The sequence below is a fragment of the Rousettus aegyptiacus genome, unplaced genomic scaffold, assembly GCF_014176215.1.
Source record: "Rousettus aegyptiacus isolate mRouAeg1 unplaced genomic scaffold, mRouAeg1.p scaffold_m13_p_14, whole genome shotgun sequence".
Lineage (NCBI taxonomy): Eukaryota > Metazoa > Chordata > Mammalia > Chiroptera > Pteropodidae > Rousettus > Rousettus aegyptiacus.
Window position 1 is genome coordinate 32,376,250 of NW_023416289.1, and position 19,205 is coordinate 32,395,454.

Below are 19,205 nucleotides of genomic sequence, written 5' to 3' on the forward strand. Positions count from 1 at the left end.
GTATGATTCCGTTTATTTGAGGTACCTAGAGTAAATTCATAGAGACATAAAGTGGACTAGAGGTTATCAAGGCTTGAGTACAGGGTGTAAGGGGTGTTATTGTTTAATTGATCCAGAATTTTTGTTCAGGTTGATGAAAGAGTTCTAGAAATGGATAGTGCCAGTGGATGCACAACATTGTAAATATACTTAATGCTATTAAGTTGTATAGATTAAAATGATTAAAATGGTAAAATTTACATATACCTTACAATAAAAAAAATACAGAATACATAGTCTTCCTTGTTCTTGGAAAATTAGATACTATGTCTTTGATTCTAACAGAAGTATAGCAAAAAGGAGAAACCCAAGCAAATTATCCAAATCTCATTTAAGATATTATATATTTCAAGGTAATTTTCAAAGTGCTACAAACCATGCCTGCTAGCACTGATCTCTTTTGGAAGTGAACAAACCTATTTCTCTTAGAACCCACAAATAGGCAAGTTAATGGAAATTAAACACTAAGGTTGGAGCATTGTCAAGAAAGACAGAACAACGTCCATTAAGTGCTCACTAGTTACACTGAGAAGAATCAGACTTCCTGGAAAAGTTGCAGGTCCCAATATGTAAAGAAATTGCTTAATTGTTTGTAGTTTTAGTTCTTTAAAAATTATTTTTGTAAGAATAAAAATCTCATACAGAATTACTCACCAATAATTAGTATTTATGTGAGAAAATAACCAAGTCTGCAACCATGTTGATGACCTTTGTTTGCTAACTATGATTTAAATTTTGTAATTGATATGGAAGAGAGTAGCCCATTTACTGGTTGTAAAACTTGGGAGAATTAAGACAATAAAATAAGGCCCAATACATAGACACAGGAAATATTCAGAGGACATGCAAATTTTTATAATTGAATGAATCAGTAGTTTACAGTGTGTGGTCCCTAGACCTGCAACATCAGCATCACCTGGAAACCTGGAACGATGTAAATTCTCAGGAGATTGTTCTTGACAAAAAGGAACACCTGAACAAAGGCCTGGCAGCAGGACAGACTGGGTTTTAGGGAGGGAGAGATCCGTTGGGGTAGAGGTAGTTTGGGGTGGTTGGGAGAGCATTCATCAAGGCAGGGAGGGGAGTGGTTGTAGCTTAAGGTATATTTCCGATCATTATGGGTTTGGATTTCATCCTTTAGGCAAAAGGGAACCTGAATGGAAACAAAAGGCACCCTCTTCATACCCCAGGGACAGCTCGGGTCATTAATAAGGGAACAAGTTCCACCTGTAGAATAAAAGTCTCATACAGGATTACTCTAGGAGACACTGTTGCAGCCATCCAGCCTCTATTGTAGGCTTTCCCCATTTCTCACAGGAGTCCAGTCTCAGAGCTATTATAAAATTGCCCAGATTCTCCATGGTGGAAATTGATTCAGAATTTTATTTTAAAAATATAAATGCTTTGGATAGCCAAACCACACCTCAAGGCTGGATGGAGGTGGACTCCCAGGAAGTACCTGGTTAGAGACAGAACTGAGAAGCTTGGTGCTATAAGCAACCAGTTATGCTTCCATTTATCAGACACAACATCTACCCAATGCAAATAGGATGGATAAATTACGGTTATTCATAACTGTACAAATGGTGTAGCTGTGATAAGGTTCCATTTTATTAAAAACATAAAAGCCAATCAGTGGTCACTTGAGTCCCCATGAGACATACGTGAGGACAGACCCACAGGTGCCCACAGGTGCCGAAATGCAGAGGATTGAGAATTCATGATGGCCCTTCAGAGGATTTCACCTTTTCTAAGCATTGCTAGAATTGTCAGTTTACATTTGTTTAAGAGTAATTTTTTGCAAGAACGTCAGTCTCCCCACTAGAAAATTTATAGGAATACAAAAATGTTCCCAAATCTCTCTGACATCTAATAAAAAACAAACAGTGATATACAGAAGCAGGAAAATATAACCCCAAATAAGAAATCGATCATTCAAAACAGGTGTATTATTACAGACAGTAAAAGTAGAAGACATTAAAACACAAAGAGGTACTCCATATGTCCATGAAGCCAAAAGACTGAATATGTTAGAGATATGAAAAATATAAGGAAGACCCTAATCTAAGAGATAAAAATTATAACTTATGATATGCAATACAGTGGATGGGACTAAGCACTGAGTAAACATTGCAGAAGGAAATATTAGGAAACTGGACGCAGTAGTAGAAACTTCAAAATAAAACTAAGAGAAAAAACTAAAAAAAAATTAGTGAGCTATGAGACTTCAAAAGGACTAATACACACATAACTGAAGGCCCTGAAAGAGAGGCAGAGGGACAGAGAACCATTTGAAAAAATAATGCTGGAAATATTTCCAAATTGTTGGAAACTATACACCCACAAAACAAAGTTCAATAAATGTCAAGCTCAAGAGATTATCACTAAGGCACATCATAATCAGTTGCTTAATCCAGTGACAAACAGAAAACCTTAACTGCAACTGGGGAGAGAAGGGAGATATTTAAAGTGGGAAAAAGATAACAGCATATTTCTTGTTGGCAAAAATGCACAATATAGTTGAATAACTTTAAAATGTTAGAAGAAATAACCTGGGAAATATATTTCAAAAGCAAAGTGAAATAAAGGCAATTTCATGTACTATACAAAGATTGAAAAAATTCAGTGCCAGCATACTTTTACTATAAAAAATGTGATTTTCCTTCCAGAAAAATAGTACTTGAAATGCCAAAGGAAAACCAAAAGAATGAAGGACCCCAGACACAGTAACTGCATGGGTGAAAATAAAGATTTTGTTTATTGACATTTAAATCTCTTTAAAAGATAATCAACTGGTTAAAGAATAATATCCATTTGTTGTGGGGTGTATGACATGGAGAAGTAAACATCCAGTAATGGCACAAAGAATAGGAGGCAATAAACAGAAATATACTGTTGTTGTTATGCTCTGTGTGAAGCAGTTTAATATCACTGAGAGTAGACTGTAATAAAGATGCATATCAGGGGTCAACATACTGTAACTCAGGGGCCAAACTTTTCTACCACCAGTTTTTACATGGCTCATGAGCTTAGAATGATTTTTACACTTTAAATGCTTAGAAAAAAATTGAGGAGTACCACTTCATGACACGTAAAAATTATTTGAAATTCAAATGTTTCCATAAAAATGTCTTAGTAGATTATAGCCACATTCTACCTTATATATTGTCTATGGCTATTCAGGTACTTCAGTGGCAGAGATGAGTGGTTATGAAAGAAATGGCACGTGGTACTCTCACTGCATCACAGTGCCGCGTGTGCACAATGCTGCATGTGTACAACAGGTGCAGTGATGCAGTTTTAACTTAAAAGCAGGTCGAGTGACACGCATTTGTAGTTTGAGTTTGTTTATGTTTTATTATGTTTTATTTCTGTTACCAATGTACATCCATCATGTCAAAATAAGAACAGAAAAGTGGACTTCAATTGTCATGCTTTTAAGGCACAATAGTCAGTTATTTTGTTATTGAATTAGATGACATTGTGCTTAGTATGCAATGTTATAGCTGTAATAAAAATAATTTAACATTACTAGATAAACACAAAAAATGGTCAGAAAAATAAGGAACTTTACTATGAAATATCACGGCAGGTACTTTGTGAAAAATATCTGAATCTATCATGTCTGTGAGCAAGTAATGTCAATGGTTTTATTCATTCACATGGCCTAAACCGTTATCAGTTCCAGGAATTTTGGCCGAAATAAACTGAGTATTCTGAATTATTCCATGATATAGGAAGTTTGGTTGCTTAGTAGTGGCAGTGTATTATGATTTTTACACTTAGCGCCAAGAATAAAATTTTCTGAATGAGAAGAACTTTCAACCACTATTACTGAACACTGTATACCTATAAATTAGCTTTTGCTTCTAACTTGATGTTTCCTAATAAATTCAACCCAAAATTACATGGCAACATGTACTTATACATAAAAGTTAAGCTGCAGTAAAGTCTTTTCATCAAAAATTAACTTTGTTTCAATCACAATATTATCAGCAGCTTTATGTCTCATGCCGACAATCGACAACAATCGACAATCGTTATAACTAGGAGAGCGTCACTGAACACACATTTGTATTTAACATACTTCCCAAACTCAAACTACAATTCCCTCATTGATTTTCAGACCTTGATGCAAGTGCAAAGGAAATTTCCTTATTTAAAAATCCATTTAACTAGGCCACTGAGAAATTTTCACTTTGATAGGAAATCACCTAAATTGGAAGTAATCTGCAGTGTAATTACATGCAAAAAGGCAAATGTCAAGAGAAGAATCTAATGGAATTTTATTCCTGTCCCCCAAGTGATAAATGTGCTCTATTTAAATTGTATGCTCATGGACTATTGTCAGTATTTGACAGTACTGATGTCTGTATAGAGACATTTTAAAATATGAAACAGATAGTAACATTTTATAAGTGTTATATTGCATTAGATTAAAATTCATTGCAAATTTTAAAAAAACGAAGTAGGTAAATTCAGATTTGCATTAACAGATGAACATTTGTAACCTATTTTTATAAGAAATAGTAACTTTTATCTCTAGGTAAGTGAAATGTTAGCTCTCCCTAAAATAATATTCATCACATTGGTATATCTATATTAGAAAAATATATAATCATTATTATATTTTGAATTTTCTAAATTAAAAATGCATCATGGTGATCACTTTTTGAGGTATATAAATGTTGAATAACTATGGCATATACCTAAAACTAATGGAATATTGTATGTTAGTTGTAATTTATTTTTTTAAAAGAAAAAAGAATTAAAAATGTATAGAAATTTATTTTCTCAATTGTTATATATGTGCTAACATAATATCTTTGATTTTGTCTCCTGGCCTAAAATATTTACTGTTTGGCCAATTAGAGAAAACGTCTCCAACCTCTGATGTAAACCATAAACTCTAAATCAATTGCCAAACTTAAAAAAGGTAATAAATTAATAAAAGGAGATAAAAAAAGAATAAAAACAATCCAAAGACAGGATAGTAAATGCTGAACCATTGCCACCTTGGGGACATACAGCTTTGGATTCCTGAGAGCCTCTGTTCACAACCACCAATCAGTACGTTATCTTTTATGGAATTTTTTTTTTTTTCTGTTTAAAGACACCTTATTTAGCATATGTTTCTCTCAAATAAATTATATGCAGTATTTCATTATAATAAAATATTTCAATTTAATCGTTTTGGTAATGTACTCTTGTTATTGTACTGCTTTAACTTTCAGTCATTCACACAAACAGTACATATGTACAGTACTCAGACAATAATACAGAAACACTGGACAACACTGTGAATACATACACTATGCTGTTCAGTACAGTCATGTAAAGAATTCCTAGGGAAAAAAATTTAAAGATTAACTATTCGTGATTCTTTTTTTGGCCTGAGAAATCTCTTACTCAGTATCCGATAATTCATACTGAAGATAAACATTGTAATTGTCATCCCTGTGAAAGCTTTTTGTGGCAGGTAATCACTTGTCATCTAAAGGGTCATATGAGAAACTGATCCAGCCTAGAGCCATGAGAGAGACCCAGTGGTTATCAGGCATTTAGGAAAAATGTAAAAAATAACTCTTCACCTGTTTATCTTACAAATCCATCTGGAGACTATTTTAAAAGGAGAGGCAGAGAGGAAGATGTAGAAGGGGAAGGAAATAGTGTGTGTAGTTTCTGATTTCCCTGCCATGCTCATAACAATTTGTCATTTTGAGGTGGGAGGATTGGGATATGAAAGATAAAAAGCCCTCATTGCCTCTCTGTGGGTTTGTTTTTTTTTTTAACAACATTCAGAGTCAGGAGAGTTGACCAATAAGGACGGCCCTGCCAATATTTATTAAAAGTACTCATTCCAACATTTTCATGTCTTTCCCTTGAGGAATGTAAGCAAGGTGATATGCAGACCCAAGCAACATGCAGGAGCCCTAGCTAGGTTTGAAGGCGGGGAATAGCAGTCCAGGAAAAGAGAACGGCATATCTAAGGCCCTGAGGCTGGCAAGAACCAGAAGGAACCAGGTCAAGGTTAGTATGGCTTGACTGAGAGAATAGCAATTGATAATTGGTGGAGTGGTAAGAGGACCAGATGCATAAATAGGGCACCATGGGAATCTGGATTCAGTTCTAATTGTTCTGTGAAACCATGGGATGATTTCAGCAGGAACACAAAAGATTTTCTCGTTTTCTAAAAATTTTGTAGTTGACTGTTTTACATTTTGGTTAGAATTTCTCCAGCTTCTAAACACTACATGTTTGACTCATTTTGGCTGCCTCCCTGCATTTGTTTACCTGAGCTGGGTGCTCCAGAGGTTTATGCACATAGTGCACTGCCCATCACACATCCTGCAGCTCTATCAAAAGTAGAATATTAGTTAATATCCATCTTTAGTTATGTTCAAAAGGAAAGGAATTTCACCAGAATGAGTTCATCAAAATTGACTGAGGTGAACACACTTGCAAAAACCTTCCTATACCTTTTAAACACTGCTATGAATCTTCCGATGGTGAGTGAAAGATGAACTGTGGCTGAAGACCTTTCCACATTTGCTGCATTCAAAGGGTTTCTCTCCAGTGTGAATCCTCATGTGCTGAGTTAAGGCAAAGTTGTCACAAAAGGCCTTTTCACATTCTTTGCACCCATAAGGTTTTTCTCCAGTGTGGATCCTATTATGCCGAACAAAATTTGCAGGTTGGGTAAAGGCCTTTCCGCATTCTTTGCATACATAGGGCTTTTCTCCAGTGTGAATCCTCATGTGTCGATTAAAGGAAGAGCTATAGTAAAAGACTTTTGCACATTCTTTACACTCCAAGGGTTTTTCTCCACTGTGTGTCCTGTTATGTCGTATAAAAACAGAGTGGTGTGTAAAAGCCTTTCCACATTCCCTGCACTCATAGGGCTTCTCACTAGTATGAATCCTCATGTGTTGAATTAAGGAAGAGCTGTCACAAAAGGCTTTGCCACATTGTCTGCACTCAAAGGGCTTCTCTCCAGTATGGGTCCTCTTATGCCGGATAAAAGTGGCACGATAAGTAAAGGCCTTGCCACATTCGTTGCACTCATAGGGTTTCTCTCCAGTGTGAATCCTCATGTGTTGAGCGAAGGATGAGTTGAGGCAAAAGGCTTTTCCACATTCTTTGCACCAAAAGGGTTTTTCTCCCGTGTGGGTCATATTATGCTGGATGAAAGTGGAGCGGTGAGTGAAATCTTTACCACATTCTTTGCACGCATAGGGCTTATCTCCAGTGTGAATACGCTGGTGCTCTGTGAGGTGAGACCTTCGTTTGAAGGCTTTCCCACATTCAATACACTTGTATGGTTTTTCCCCAGTATGAAACCTCGTATGTCGAATAAAATCAGCCATATACCGACAGGCTTTCCCACATTCATTGCATTCATAGGGTTTCACTCCAGCATGAATCTGTTGATGCTGAATAAGAATCCAATTCTTGCTAAACCCCTTTCCACATTCTTTGCATTTGTAGAGGTTATTTCTCGCACCAACCATAGAGTCTTTCCCTGGTCCTTGGGAATCATGTTCATGCAGAACATCTTGTATAGTGACTTGTTCCTTTAATCCCCTTAAACATAGACTATCATCTGTCTCCAAATCATCATGTTTATGGCTGAGCTTCCTATGGCATGTCTCCTTGTGGGGGTCTGTTCCTGGCCTTAAGCTCTCTTCCTGCACTTCCGACAGCTTTTCCTGATCCCCCACTTGCTCCGACCTGGAATCCCTTGAGACTCTCTGCGTCACTTCTTCCTTAAAAGCGGCTTCTTCAGTAAAGGCCAGCTGTGAAGCAAAAGGCTCTTTGGTCTCAAATTTTGCTTTTTCACCTGAAGAAAATCCAATACAAAAAAGGTATGTATTAGTGATGTCAACAAAGAATAAATAAAATCACCACCTTAGTGGAAGAATGAAGATGAAAGTAATGCTTCTAATGCCTGCTGCTTTTCACATCTCTCGAAACCAGGTTTATGATTTCTTTCTTTACTAATCCTTGGACTCTTGATATCTTAAAAAGGAAATCTAAGAGGGGAAGCTGAGGCAGGGCATAGAGAATCAATCTCCAGAATGGGGGAAGATGGGTAGAGTGAAGACTACATTGTGTGTAATGACTGTGCTCTAAAAGAGGATATTTCATGGTGCTATGACAGCATAGGGAAGGTGCACCTAATTCGGCCCAGATGAGAAACAGAAAGAGGTCAGTGGGGGCTACCTGGAAAAGGTAATATATGGACTTATTTCTATAGGAGAGTAGAAAGTCCCAGACAGAGAAATTAGGAGGGAAATTACAGCAGACAAAGTACAAAGGTTCGGAGTCTTAAGAGATTGCTGTATGCCAGACAAAGTAGTGGATGAGAGGATGGAGGAGATGAGGATGAATAGGCAGGCAGGGACAGAAGAGCAACAGATTCTGACCTGTGTAAAGTGGGGGAGGATAAGAAGCCACTGGGTAGACATACCAAATTTACTATGTCTGAGTAAAGACTAGGTGAACAGACATAAAACTGAAAACATCTAGATGAAGACTATTATAAAGCATCTATAAAAGAACATTTTATACTCACCTGACTGAAAAAAACTTAAGAATCTGACAATGTCAAGTGTTGGAGAGGATGTGGATTCATGGACTTGTTCATACAATGCAGGTGGTGTAAAATAACCATTTTAGACAACAACAAGGCATCATCGAGTAAAGTTTTCATTCTGCTTACTTTAGAATCCCAAAATTCCAATCCTAGGAACATTACTAAGAGAAATTCCTACATGCATGCACAAGAACACGTTTGTGAATTTTCATGACAGTACTATTTGTGGTACAAAAAAACTGAAAACAAGAAAATGCCCATGAAAATGGATGAATACACTGTGTTACATTCATGCAACTGAATACAGAAGGAAAAAAAATGAGTGAGTGATAGCTACATATATCATGAACCTTAGTAATATACTGTCGAGTAAAAAGTACAAATCTCTTAAGACAATATAAACTATGATATACTTTTTATAATGTCGAAATAAAGAAGCAACATATACACATACACAAGTATGATGAAACAAAATATTTTTTGAGAGGTTAGTTTTTAATGGCATTATAAAAATGATATGTACATATCTTAAATTTATTTTTAGTATTTTTGACTGTGGTAAAATATGTACATGAGATGATATTTACTATTTTAAGATGAAACCAACTTAAAAAGTAATAGAATAATTAAAGTTGACAAATTCCTTAAAAGACTCAAATTATCAAAACCGAAAAAGAAAAAAACAATCTATGAATAGCCTCATATGTATCTAAAAACAAATCTGGAATAACAAACCTTCCTAAAGTAATGGAATAATAAATCCAAAATAAAATGTTGTCTATGTAGGAAGGCATCATAGGAATGGAAAAGGAAAGAAATACATTGTTAGATGGAGGGAGTAGATAACTTTATTATATTTAGGTGAATGGTTTGCAGGTATTCATTACAATCTTTTAAAGGAGAATAAACAAATACATGAATAAAATGAAATAAAATAATGGGACATGCATTGACTAATGATAATCGTATCATAAATCACAATTGCTAGTTTTTCTAAATCTGTCTGCTCCAGGACAATTATAAAAGTTAGAGGGCCTACACAGTCTTTATTGTAATTATCTTTAGGGTCTCTGAGATAAAGACCCCAGTTTGAAACTCCGGCAATATCTTACCCTAGTTCTGCAGCCTTGAGCCAGTCATTCGAATTCCTTTAGCCTCCTGAGAGGTCTGTCATGAGGATGAAGTAAGAGTGCATACACAGTGCTTAGTAAGGTGCCAGGCACCAAGTAAGCAATCAGTGCATATTAGCCATTGTGTCTACACTATGGGATCTAACACACTTGGCCTGAAGTTTACGGTATAAACATGAGTAAGTTCACCAAGAGAAAGTGTATAGACTAAAAAGTAAGAGCCGTGAGATTCTTGCTGAAGCCAATATTGAAGAAAGGATTTGAGTAAACATGATGATAGTGAAGGTCAAGTCAGAAGAAAGAAAACAAGAGCAAAATGTTACAAAGGACAGGCATGATAAATAATGTGGGAAAAGTATTTGCTGAGTTGATAGGCAGTAAATCATCATGGTTGAAAGTGTGGTGTATGAAGCTAGAATATCTCAGTTCCAATTCTGCCTCTACCAAGTTAGGTGTTCTTGGGTAAATGATTTAGCTTTCTGTTATGAACTGAATGTTTGTGTTCTCCCCAAATTCATGTGTTGACGCCCTAACCTCTAATGTGTATTTGAAGATAGGGCCATTAGAGAAGTAATTAAGGTTAAACGAGGTCATAAAGTTAGGGCCCTGATCTGATAGGAGACATCAGAGAGCTCTCCTCTCTCTTCTCCAGCAAACAACCTACCTAGGAAAGGCCATGGTCTCTTCCACTTCTTATAAGGTCACTAATCCCATCGTGGGGGCTCCACCCTCATGAGCACATATAAATCCAATTCCTCCCAAAGGCTCCACCCCCTAACATGACCCCATAGGGGGTAAGGGTTTCAACCCATAATTTTTGAGAGGATATAAACATTCAGTCCATAACAATGTTACATGAGAAAAAGCATGTAAACCAATTAGCAACAGTGCATCGCAACTGTTCAGTAAACTGCAGCTCACTATTATTATTATTATAGCTGTTGCATTTGACAATAAGAATGTCAACAGAAACCTGAGAACATTTTCAGTGCTGAGGTGCTGAGAAACACCACTACTGGGCCTCAAAGAGGAAAGGGGAAGATACCATTTGCTCAACAGCAAGTGGATCAATGAGGATTCTTACACATGGCTGGTGGGAATGTGAAACAGTGCAGTCACTTTGAAACAGTTTGGTGGTTCTTATTAAAGCTAATCATTATCTATAGCATGATTCACATAGTCCACTCATATGAATATTCTCAAAAGAAATGTGTGCTTATAGCAAACTATAATTAAGACTATGCATAGCAGCATTCTTCATTATACTTTGAAAATGCAGACCAAACCAAATGCTTATCAACAGGTATATGCAATCTGTTCACTCAGATATTGCATAGTAATAAATAACCTCCAAATGTATGCAACCAAACCACATGAATGAATCTCAGAGTCATAAGGATCATCAAAAGAAGACAGACATGACAGGATATTATGTACTGTGGGGTTCCATTTATAAGCCTTTAAAACTAAGAGTCTAAACACTTTTGTAGAAGGGGATATTGACAAGGAGGGAGCATAAAAAGCCTGTGAGGTGCTGAAAATTTGGTATTTCTTGATCTGTGTGGTGGGTACTCTGGTTTATATGAACCTTTAAGATTTGTACATTCACTATGTGTAAATTACACCTCAGTATAAAAATGAAAGAAAATCATAAAAAATGGTTCAGGGGAGGTCTAGAAGTCCTGTGTAAATGTCTCTTCCGAGAATGAGAAATCTCCTCCAAGAAGCCTGGTTTTTGGGTCAGGCAGAGTCAATTTTGGATGCTGTTGGAAAGCCAAGAACACTTTTTGTTTTAGATTTCCCCCAATTGTCAGAAACTTCACCATGTTTTTTATGTTGCGTAGAGAGAAGAGATATAGAAGAGGTAGGAAGTGAATGAAGAAGCATGTGCCCTGATGCAGCAGACAGAATCATGTACGGCTTCTCACAATCCCTGCCTCATGATCCCCTCTGCCTAAATGCTGGCAGGACCTTGATTTGCTTCTAAAGAATAGAATATGACAAAGCGGAGAGAATGAAGGAGATAATGTATATGCGTAGCATTTCCCTTGCTGGAGTCTCTCACACTCTTACTTGATTTGAAGATGTGAGCTGATACATTGTGAGCTGGTGATTACTGCAGCTTTGCAGAGGACCCACCTAAGCTGTGTTTGGACTTCTGATCCACAGATGAGAGATAATAAAGGAGTGACAAGTTAAGCTGCTATGTTTGTGGTAATACTGCTACACAGAAATAGTTAACTAACACACCTGAGAAGGCAGGTGAATGTCTGATCTAGACTCTGCTGGGAGAATAAGCCATGGCTGGGGATGAGAACTCTTACTCAGAGGTGAGAAGGAAGCTGTAGGGATGAGTCAGTGAGAGGAAAAGAGCAAGAAAAACAAGTGCATAGCCTTTATTTTTGACATGAGGTCAGTTGTATGTCAAGAAATCAGTGGCTAGGGAAATGATGATATTTGGAATAAGGTGTGAGTGGATGGGAAAGTGAATATAAGTCATAGAGCTGAAGAGAGGCAAGGGGCAGATATAGGAAGACCAATTAGGAATTTGTTAGCATCATGCCAGCAAGATGATGATAGCTCGCGCTGGAACTGATAGAACTGGCAAAGGTGATGGGTTCGGGAGATATATAAAATGAAATATGATCGAGTTTTTGGTGATGGCTGGATATTGGGTATGATGAAGATAAGAGGTGTTGAGAGGCTGTCCAAGTTTGTTACTGGCTTTCTTGACTTACTGAATGACAAGGCCATTAATTCAAAATGGGGTCCTTTATAGGCAGGATGGGTGTGAGGTGCCTTTGCAACATTTAAGTAAAGACATGCAATTGTGGAAAGGGGTGAGGGGTGAAGTTTGACTCTGAGGGACTGAGAAGAGAATGGCCAGAAACACTCAATGGCTGATTGAACAGCCTGAAGGAACACTGCAGGGGAGAGATCATGAATCTGCCTGGGTGCCGATTCACATACCTGGTGGTTCCAGCTGCTCTCAGCAGTCCCGATGTGGGGCAGACAAGGGCAAATGTTCCCTTGCTGTTTTACAAGATAGGAGGGCAAGAAGATAACAGGACTAGATATTCCTTCTGAATATCTGATTCACAAATGGATGGATGAATATATGCATGCATGGATGTATAGATAAATGATTGGATGGAAAGGTAGAAAAGAGAGGGATGCAAAGTATAATTGTAGGTAGTAACCTTTAGAAGAAAAAAGGATTGTATTTTCTGAATCTGGAAAGAAGTTTGAGATGTCACTATTCATTATGACTAATAATACATGAATATTACTAATAGTAACTTTTGTTGCTGCACTTACTTTGGGTCAAGCAGTGATAAGCAGTGTTATTTAATTACATTCCCCAACAATCCAATGATACAGAAACTGTTATTACTGTAATTCCAACGTAGCCTAAGTTAAAGAGACTGAGTGTATGTGCATCATAACTCATGGCTTCTGCTTGGGCACAAAGCTAAATCGCATTTCTCAGTCAGTGCCCAGTTCTCGTCAATGGAATGTGAATGGAAGTGATGTGTGCATGCAAGTGGCTATGACTACTTCCCTTCTATTCTTCTTGGCCAGCTGTATGATGCCCGGGCAACTTTAAAGCCATGTATTGACAATATAATGCACCTTGATCCCTAGATGAAAAAAAAAATAAATCCTTGGATAATATGGTATGGAGTTCCCCTGCTAAACCACATTAAACATGACATGATGAGAAAAAAAAAACTCATGAATCCATTGACCGACCAAGATTTTACAGTTTATCTTTTAAAGCAGGTAGCATTAACTCAGCCTAATTTGTATACCAAAGGCACAGAGAGATCATGCAACCTTCCTAGGGTCATGAGGCTGGTGAGTGGCTAAACATTTAGAGCATGTTTCTTATCTAATATACCACATTTCAACCCCAGTAAAGGCAAAGAGTGTGATGGGGATGGGAAAACAAGGGAAACACAGATCAAAGTGCTCCATGACCACACAGGAAGACCACAAAAAGAAACTGCCGCCTGTGGAATTTCAGACAGTGATCACCTACCAACTGCCATGACACTCACCTGTCAGACTCTCAGTCACGTACCTGTACAAGTGCTTTTGGAGAGATCTCTCTTAACTGTCCATAGTTCTTGCCCATGCTCCAGGAGATATATCAGCTCTGGAATGGGAACAGGCTGCCCTGTGCACGTAGAAATAAAATGAAGCATGGGTATAAAGGCAAATACAAAAAGCAAAGTCTGAAGTATACAGGAGTATGCACTTATAACACATTACCATGAAACTCCAGAAAGGGGACTCCTTCTTTCAGAAGATTTTCTCTAATTAAATCAGTAGGATTCAATCTCCTCATGCATCAGAACTACCTAGAGATGTCTAGTTCTGAACACAGAACAAATTAAACCAAACCTCTAGGCACAAGGACTGAGTCTTGGTAGTTTTTAATGCACCCCAGGTGATTTTGGTAACCATGGATGGCTAAAAACACTATACTAAATTAACTGGTGAATGGCATCTACTGACAGTAGTCTGAGGTAAGCTGTGACCTAAAACTGCTACCCTTTCTGAAGAAAAAGCCTTTAGTGCAGACTGGAAAGATAGGGCCAAATGTGGAGACCGGCAGCCCTTCGTGCTGGTGCATCATCCTATGCCTAATTCAAGGATTCTGGCCTGATGACCTGAAACAAGGAGAAAAGGCAGACAGGGAGAGACTATATGGATATGATGCTGGGAGAGCCCTGTCAAGGGACTATTTGGACATCTGGGAAAAGGGAGACCTCGGGCCTCCATTCAATTTGTATTCAGATTGCTTTCTGGGTAAAGTGGATGTTTAGGATTTAGGTGGAAGAACATTTGAGATTTATTAAATTATTTTATATCAAAAATACACATGTAGCATTTACTATGTTCCCAGTTTTATTTCTAAGCATTTCAAAGATATTAGTTCACTTGGGCTAAATGAAAGAATACTATAAAAGTATGATCGGATCAAAATAGTCGTGGTCCCAGCAAGCTTGTGCTGCCTGCTCAAGTTTGTGAGCACTGCAGCTATTCTGCCTGCTGAAGGAGAGTGAGCAAACAGCCATGGGGGTGTTAAAGATGTAGCACAGAGCCCAGACACTCTCAACGACAATCAAGAGGCAGGAAAGGAAAGAGAAACAGCTTTCTCAGATGCCCATCACTGCCATTTGAAAATGTGTCTGTGCATCCTCTAAAATTAACTCCTGTAGAAGCAGAGAAGCAAGGCACAGGCCTTGGGAAATAAGGGACAACTATGCAGGTACCCGGGGCCAAAGAAGCTTTTTAACTGAGGTTGTGTTTCTCAGAACCAGTAGCACTGATGACCAACCTTCTTGTATGTCTGATTCACCCCCTTCTTGGAGAACCTCCCATTATCCACAGGTCCTGCTAACTGGGCTGTGGGGGCATTTGACCCATTTAACTGGACCATTGAGAAATTTTCACTTTGATGGGAAATCACCTAAATTGGAAGTAATCTGCAGTGTAATTACATGCAAAAAGGCAAATGTCAAGAGAAGAATCTAATGGAATTTTATTCCTGTCCCCCAAGTGATAAATGTGCTCTATTTAAATTGTATGCTCATGGACTATTGTCAGTATTTGACAGTACTGATGTCTGTATAGAGACATTTTAAAATATGAAACAGATAGTAACATTTTATAAGTGTTATACTGCATTAGATTAAAATTCATTGCAAATTTTAAAAAAACGAAGTAGGTAAATTCAGATCTGCATTAACAGATGAACATGTGTAACCTATTTTTATAAGAAATAGTAACTTTTATCTCTAGGTAAGTGAAATGTTAGCCCAATCAAGCTCAATCAATCATTTCTGCCTTATGGGAATCTGGAATAAGGACATCGGAATGAGGCCTGCTTGTGCTGGACACTTGGGTAAAAGCGTGGAGAAAAACTGTTTCTTATACAATAATCCATGACGTACACACAGGGAAACCAAGGAAAGGTGAGTTCCTAAGGTCTTCTCAACCAGCCATGCTTAGAGAGAGAGGATGGAATGAGTGAGATTGTGGGTCCAACATGGGAGAGAGATGAGGCCTTACCCAGTGAGACCAGGAAGCCACAAGTCTCCAGCATCACCTCCTGGTATAAGGTCTTTTGGTCCAGGTCCAGATGTCTCCATTCCTCCCTACTGAAGGTCAGGGCCACATCTTCAAATGATACCAATGCCTAAAAAGTCAAACAGAGATGGTGGGGTGGCCGTACACCTACTGAAAGTAGAGCCTGCTGCTTGGTTAGTGACAAAAGTCCAGAGAGGCCCAAGGCCTGAATCACTGAGTATCTCTTGAGAAATTAGCTCTGTGCTGGGCTCAAGAGAGAAGTAAATAGTGCCTTTGACAGAATACAAAGGTGTGGGAGCGAAAAGCCTCCTATATGTGAAGCCATTGGAGAATGACACAAAAATAACCTCATGTGGACTGTGAGGAGCTGACAGTAAGTGCTTTGGGATGTTCAAAAGTTGGATAAAAATAATAATTCCAATACTGATAATATTATTAATAATTCCAATAATGGTAACAGCTGAGCCTCACTGGTCCACTGCTTGCCTGTACCTGAGGGCTTTAGATGCTGTGTTAAAGCAACTCAAATTTCTAGGTCTGGAGTTAGACTCCCAAGGTTTACATGCAGCCTTTTGAACCAACACATGCTAATTTCTTTGAGTCTCAACTTCCCCATTAATATGATAGTTCTAAAAATAAAATAGCTCTAAAATAATAATAATAAAAAAATATGATAGTTTCCACTTCATCAGGTGGTTGTGGGAATTAAAGAAAAAAATGTTCATACAGCAAACACTGCAGTGCCCAGCACATGTCACTGCCAGATGTGTTTGTCAAATTCATTAACCATTATGCAGCCCATGAAGTAAATATAATCACTGTCTTCATTTCACAATCAGCAAACAGAAGCTCAAAATCAAGTCACCCAGAGTTGTATGTCTAATGAGAAGGGGCAAAATTTGAACCTAGGTACCTCTGGTCTAGCCATGGTGAGGGGTTTAGATTTAACTTAAGTATGACTGGAGCCCTAGAGAGTAGTCTTTCATTCATCAACCACTCAATAAACACCCAACACAGGTTCTAGGCCTGGGGCTAGGGTAAAGAAAAGGAAGTCAGTGGGGAAAGACTGACAAGAAACTAAATATTACCCCTAAGCGCTTGGAAAACAACAGAGTGAGGTGACTACAACAATTGGGGGTGGGGGGAAGAATTTAGATAGAACAACTAGGGAAGACCTCTCTGAATGACACTGGAAAGAGACTAGAATGAAGTTAAGAAGCAAGCCAGCTGAGGAAAAATGAATAAATAAGTCCCAAAGGTGATCAGAGCTATGATGAGAGCAAATAGGTGGCATGCTGGAGAGTAACTTAGGGCCTGTTGTCTGTTTACATCCCAAGAGGCACATTTCTGTGCGCTGTCATTCATGAATATTGTAATGGATTCATTTTTCAAACCTAAGTAAATGTGTTAAACAGGAAAATGGATTCACTGCTGTAAGTCGCAAGTGAACTTCACTTGAACTACAGAGATGGTATCTGCAAAGATAAATCCAGAGATGGTCTTGTCTTCCAGCCTGTCCTTGGAACTTTTATTAGGGGAGCAGCAATTCCAAACAGGCTCCTTCCATCTCACCTCTGCTTTCCAGGCTCTCATCCTCTCTCTCATCTTTTCATCTGGGTCAGGGCCTGAGGCAGAGAGTCCTGAGGGTCAGACTCCCCGCCGAGTGAGCCTAAGATGACAGCTGGACCAGGGGAGTACCTCTAGGAAACCACACCCATAGTGATGCAGTCTGGGTCGTGCTGAGCACTGAGGGACGCACATCACCCGTATACCTTATTCAGTTCTCTCCAATGAGAGAGAAAAATTAATATTTCCATTTTAGACCGGAGGGAATGGAGGCCGGGGAGGCGAAGCGCCAAATTCAAGGTTAAGCCAAAAATAGGGGCGGGAGGGCGGGAGTTGGGGCTCTCCTTATATCCCTCGGCCTGAAGTCAGAAACCTGGGTCGGAAGTGATTAGGTCTGTCGCCCCACACCCCATTTCCCCAGGACCTGTAGAACCATGTGCATTCAGATGGAAAGATGGAGTCCAGGGATACCCTCTATACAAGGGGTGGAACCGTGCCAACGGCGACCCCGGCGCGGGTGGGCCTGCGGAACGCTCCACTCACCGGCACCGGGGCCGGGACCGCCATCGGGAGCGAGACCGTGAGAGGGGGCGACAGAAGCCGGTGCAGTCTGCTCGGACGACCCCCTCACAGCAGCCCGGGCGGAGCGACCTGACACCTCAGCGTCCGTCGTATAGACCGCGCACAAGGCCCAGGGCGCCGCCTCCCGGAGCTGCGGACACGAATAGTTAGTTGATGCCGAAGCTCAGGAGAGCGATCGGCGGACAACCCTGTTACAGGCACCGTCACGGTTCATACGAAGACGTGGAGGTGGGTTCAGTGCTCCTCACTGTCCTTTGCTGGGTCTGGAGGACCCTTCGGGGACTCAGCTCTGCCCACATTCCAGATGGTGAAGCGCGTACGGACACACCCACCACAACCAAATGAAGTAACACGCCGAGACGCCGGAAGTCCCGCCCACACTGCACGAGGCCACGCCCCATTCTGCTTTCCGTCATTGGCCTAGCGCCCCCTTGGGTCGTGGGACGCCCTGCCTTCTGGGTCATGTAGTTTCTCAGAATCCTGTCGAACCAGGAGCGTACTACTTATTTTCCATGAACCCGAGTCCTAAGGTTCCTAAGAGAGGGCGTAGCATCGCTTCGTCTTACAGGAGACGCGCACAGATATCTGGACCACTTTGGGCAATGTCCTGACTGTAAAGGCCTTGAAGAATGATGCATGCTTTGACCTTCTTCCCTATGAACCCCTGCGTGAGCACTTCACCTCTGATCTAGGATTTGTGGTGAAAAAATGAAGATAATTCTTCACTCTAGTAATTTTAAATGTTCTCCGAATCAGCAGACCACATCACAGCAATCGATAGGCCACATCATCATTACTTGGGAATTTGTTACAATGCAAGTTCTCAGGCCCTACTTCAGATTTAACTGAGTCTGATACTCTGGGAGGGGCCAAACATCTGTGCTTAAACAAGCCTTCCAGGGCAGGGGTCTCCATCCAGCCCTTGGTTGGGGCCTCTGACTGGTAGGGATTGTACTGTTAGGAAAAGGGCTGCACAGCAGGAGGTGAGCAGCGAGAGAGCAAAGCTTCATCTGTATTTGCAGCCACTGCCCAGAGCTAGCATTACTGCCTTGGCTCCACCTCAGATCATCAGGCATTATAGGTGTCCTGGTTCCTGGTGTCAAAAATGTTGGGGCCCGCTGTAGGGGATTTTAATGCTCTGACACAATTGAGAACTGACTCTTTAAATTCCAGTGAATAAATGAGACAAAACT

The 19,205-nt window shown here is 39.5% G+C and overlaps 1 protein-coding gene across 2 annotated transcripts; it reads right to left on the bottom strand.

Annotated features, from left to right (window-relative positions):
• Positions 1-4,780: 4,780 nt before the first annotated feature.
• On the bottom strand, positions 4,781-18,670 carry ZNF599 (zinc finger protein 599). Of its 2 annotated transcripts, none has more exons than XM_016166064.2 (4): positions 17,974-18,670; positions 15,847-15,973; positions 13,850-13,945; positions 4,781-7,879 (listed from the first exon to the last, which is right to left on the bottom strand). In XM_016166064.2, exons 1-4 carry the CDS (start codon positions 17,995-17,997, stop codon positions 6,522-6,524), a joined length of 1,605 nt encoding a protein of 534 aa, XP_016021550.2. In that variant the 5' UTR covers positions 17,998-18,670; the 3' UTR covers positions 4,781-6,521. The 2 variants fall into 2 exon arrangements, with proteins under 2 accessions (XP_016021550.2, XP_036088071.1); XM_036232178.1 differs by lacking the exon at positions 17,974-18,670 and adding an exon at positions 17,437-17,902.
• Between the last annotated feature and the right edge of the window lie 535 nt (positions 18,671-19,205).

Bases quoted from the DNA above. Each gene is read 5' to 3' on its own strand.
- ZNF599 (XM_036232178.1), bottom strand. From the start codon at position 17,469: ATGAGAGAGAGGATGAGAGCCTGGAAAGCAGAG. The intron at 13,946-15,846 runs GTAAGGCCTCAT...CTACGTGCACAG, and splicing joins TGGCTTCCTGGTCTCACTGG to GGCAGCCTGTTCCCATTCCA. The intron at 7,880-13,849 runs GTACGTGACTGA...GATTTTCTTCAG, and splicing joins CTCCAAAAGCACTTGTACAG to GTGAAAAAGCAAAATTTGAG.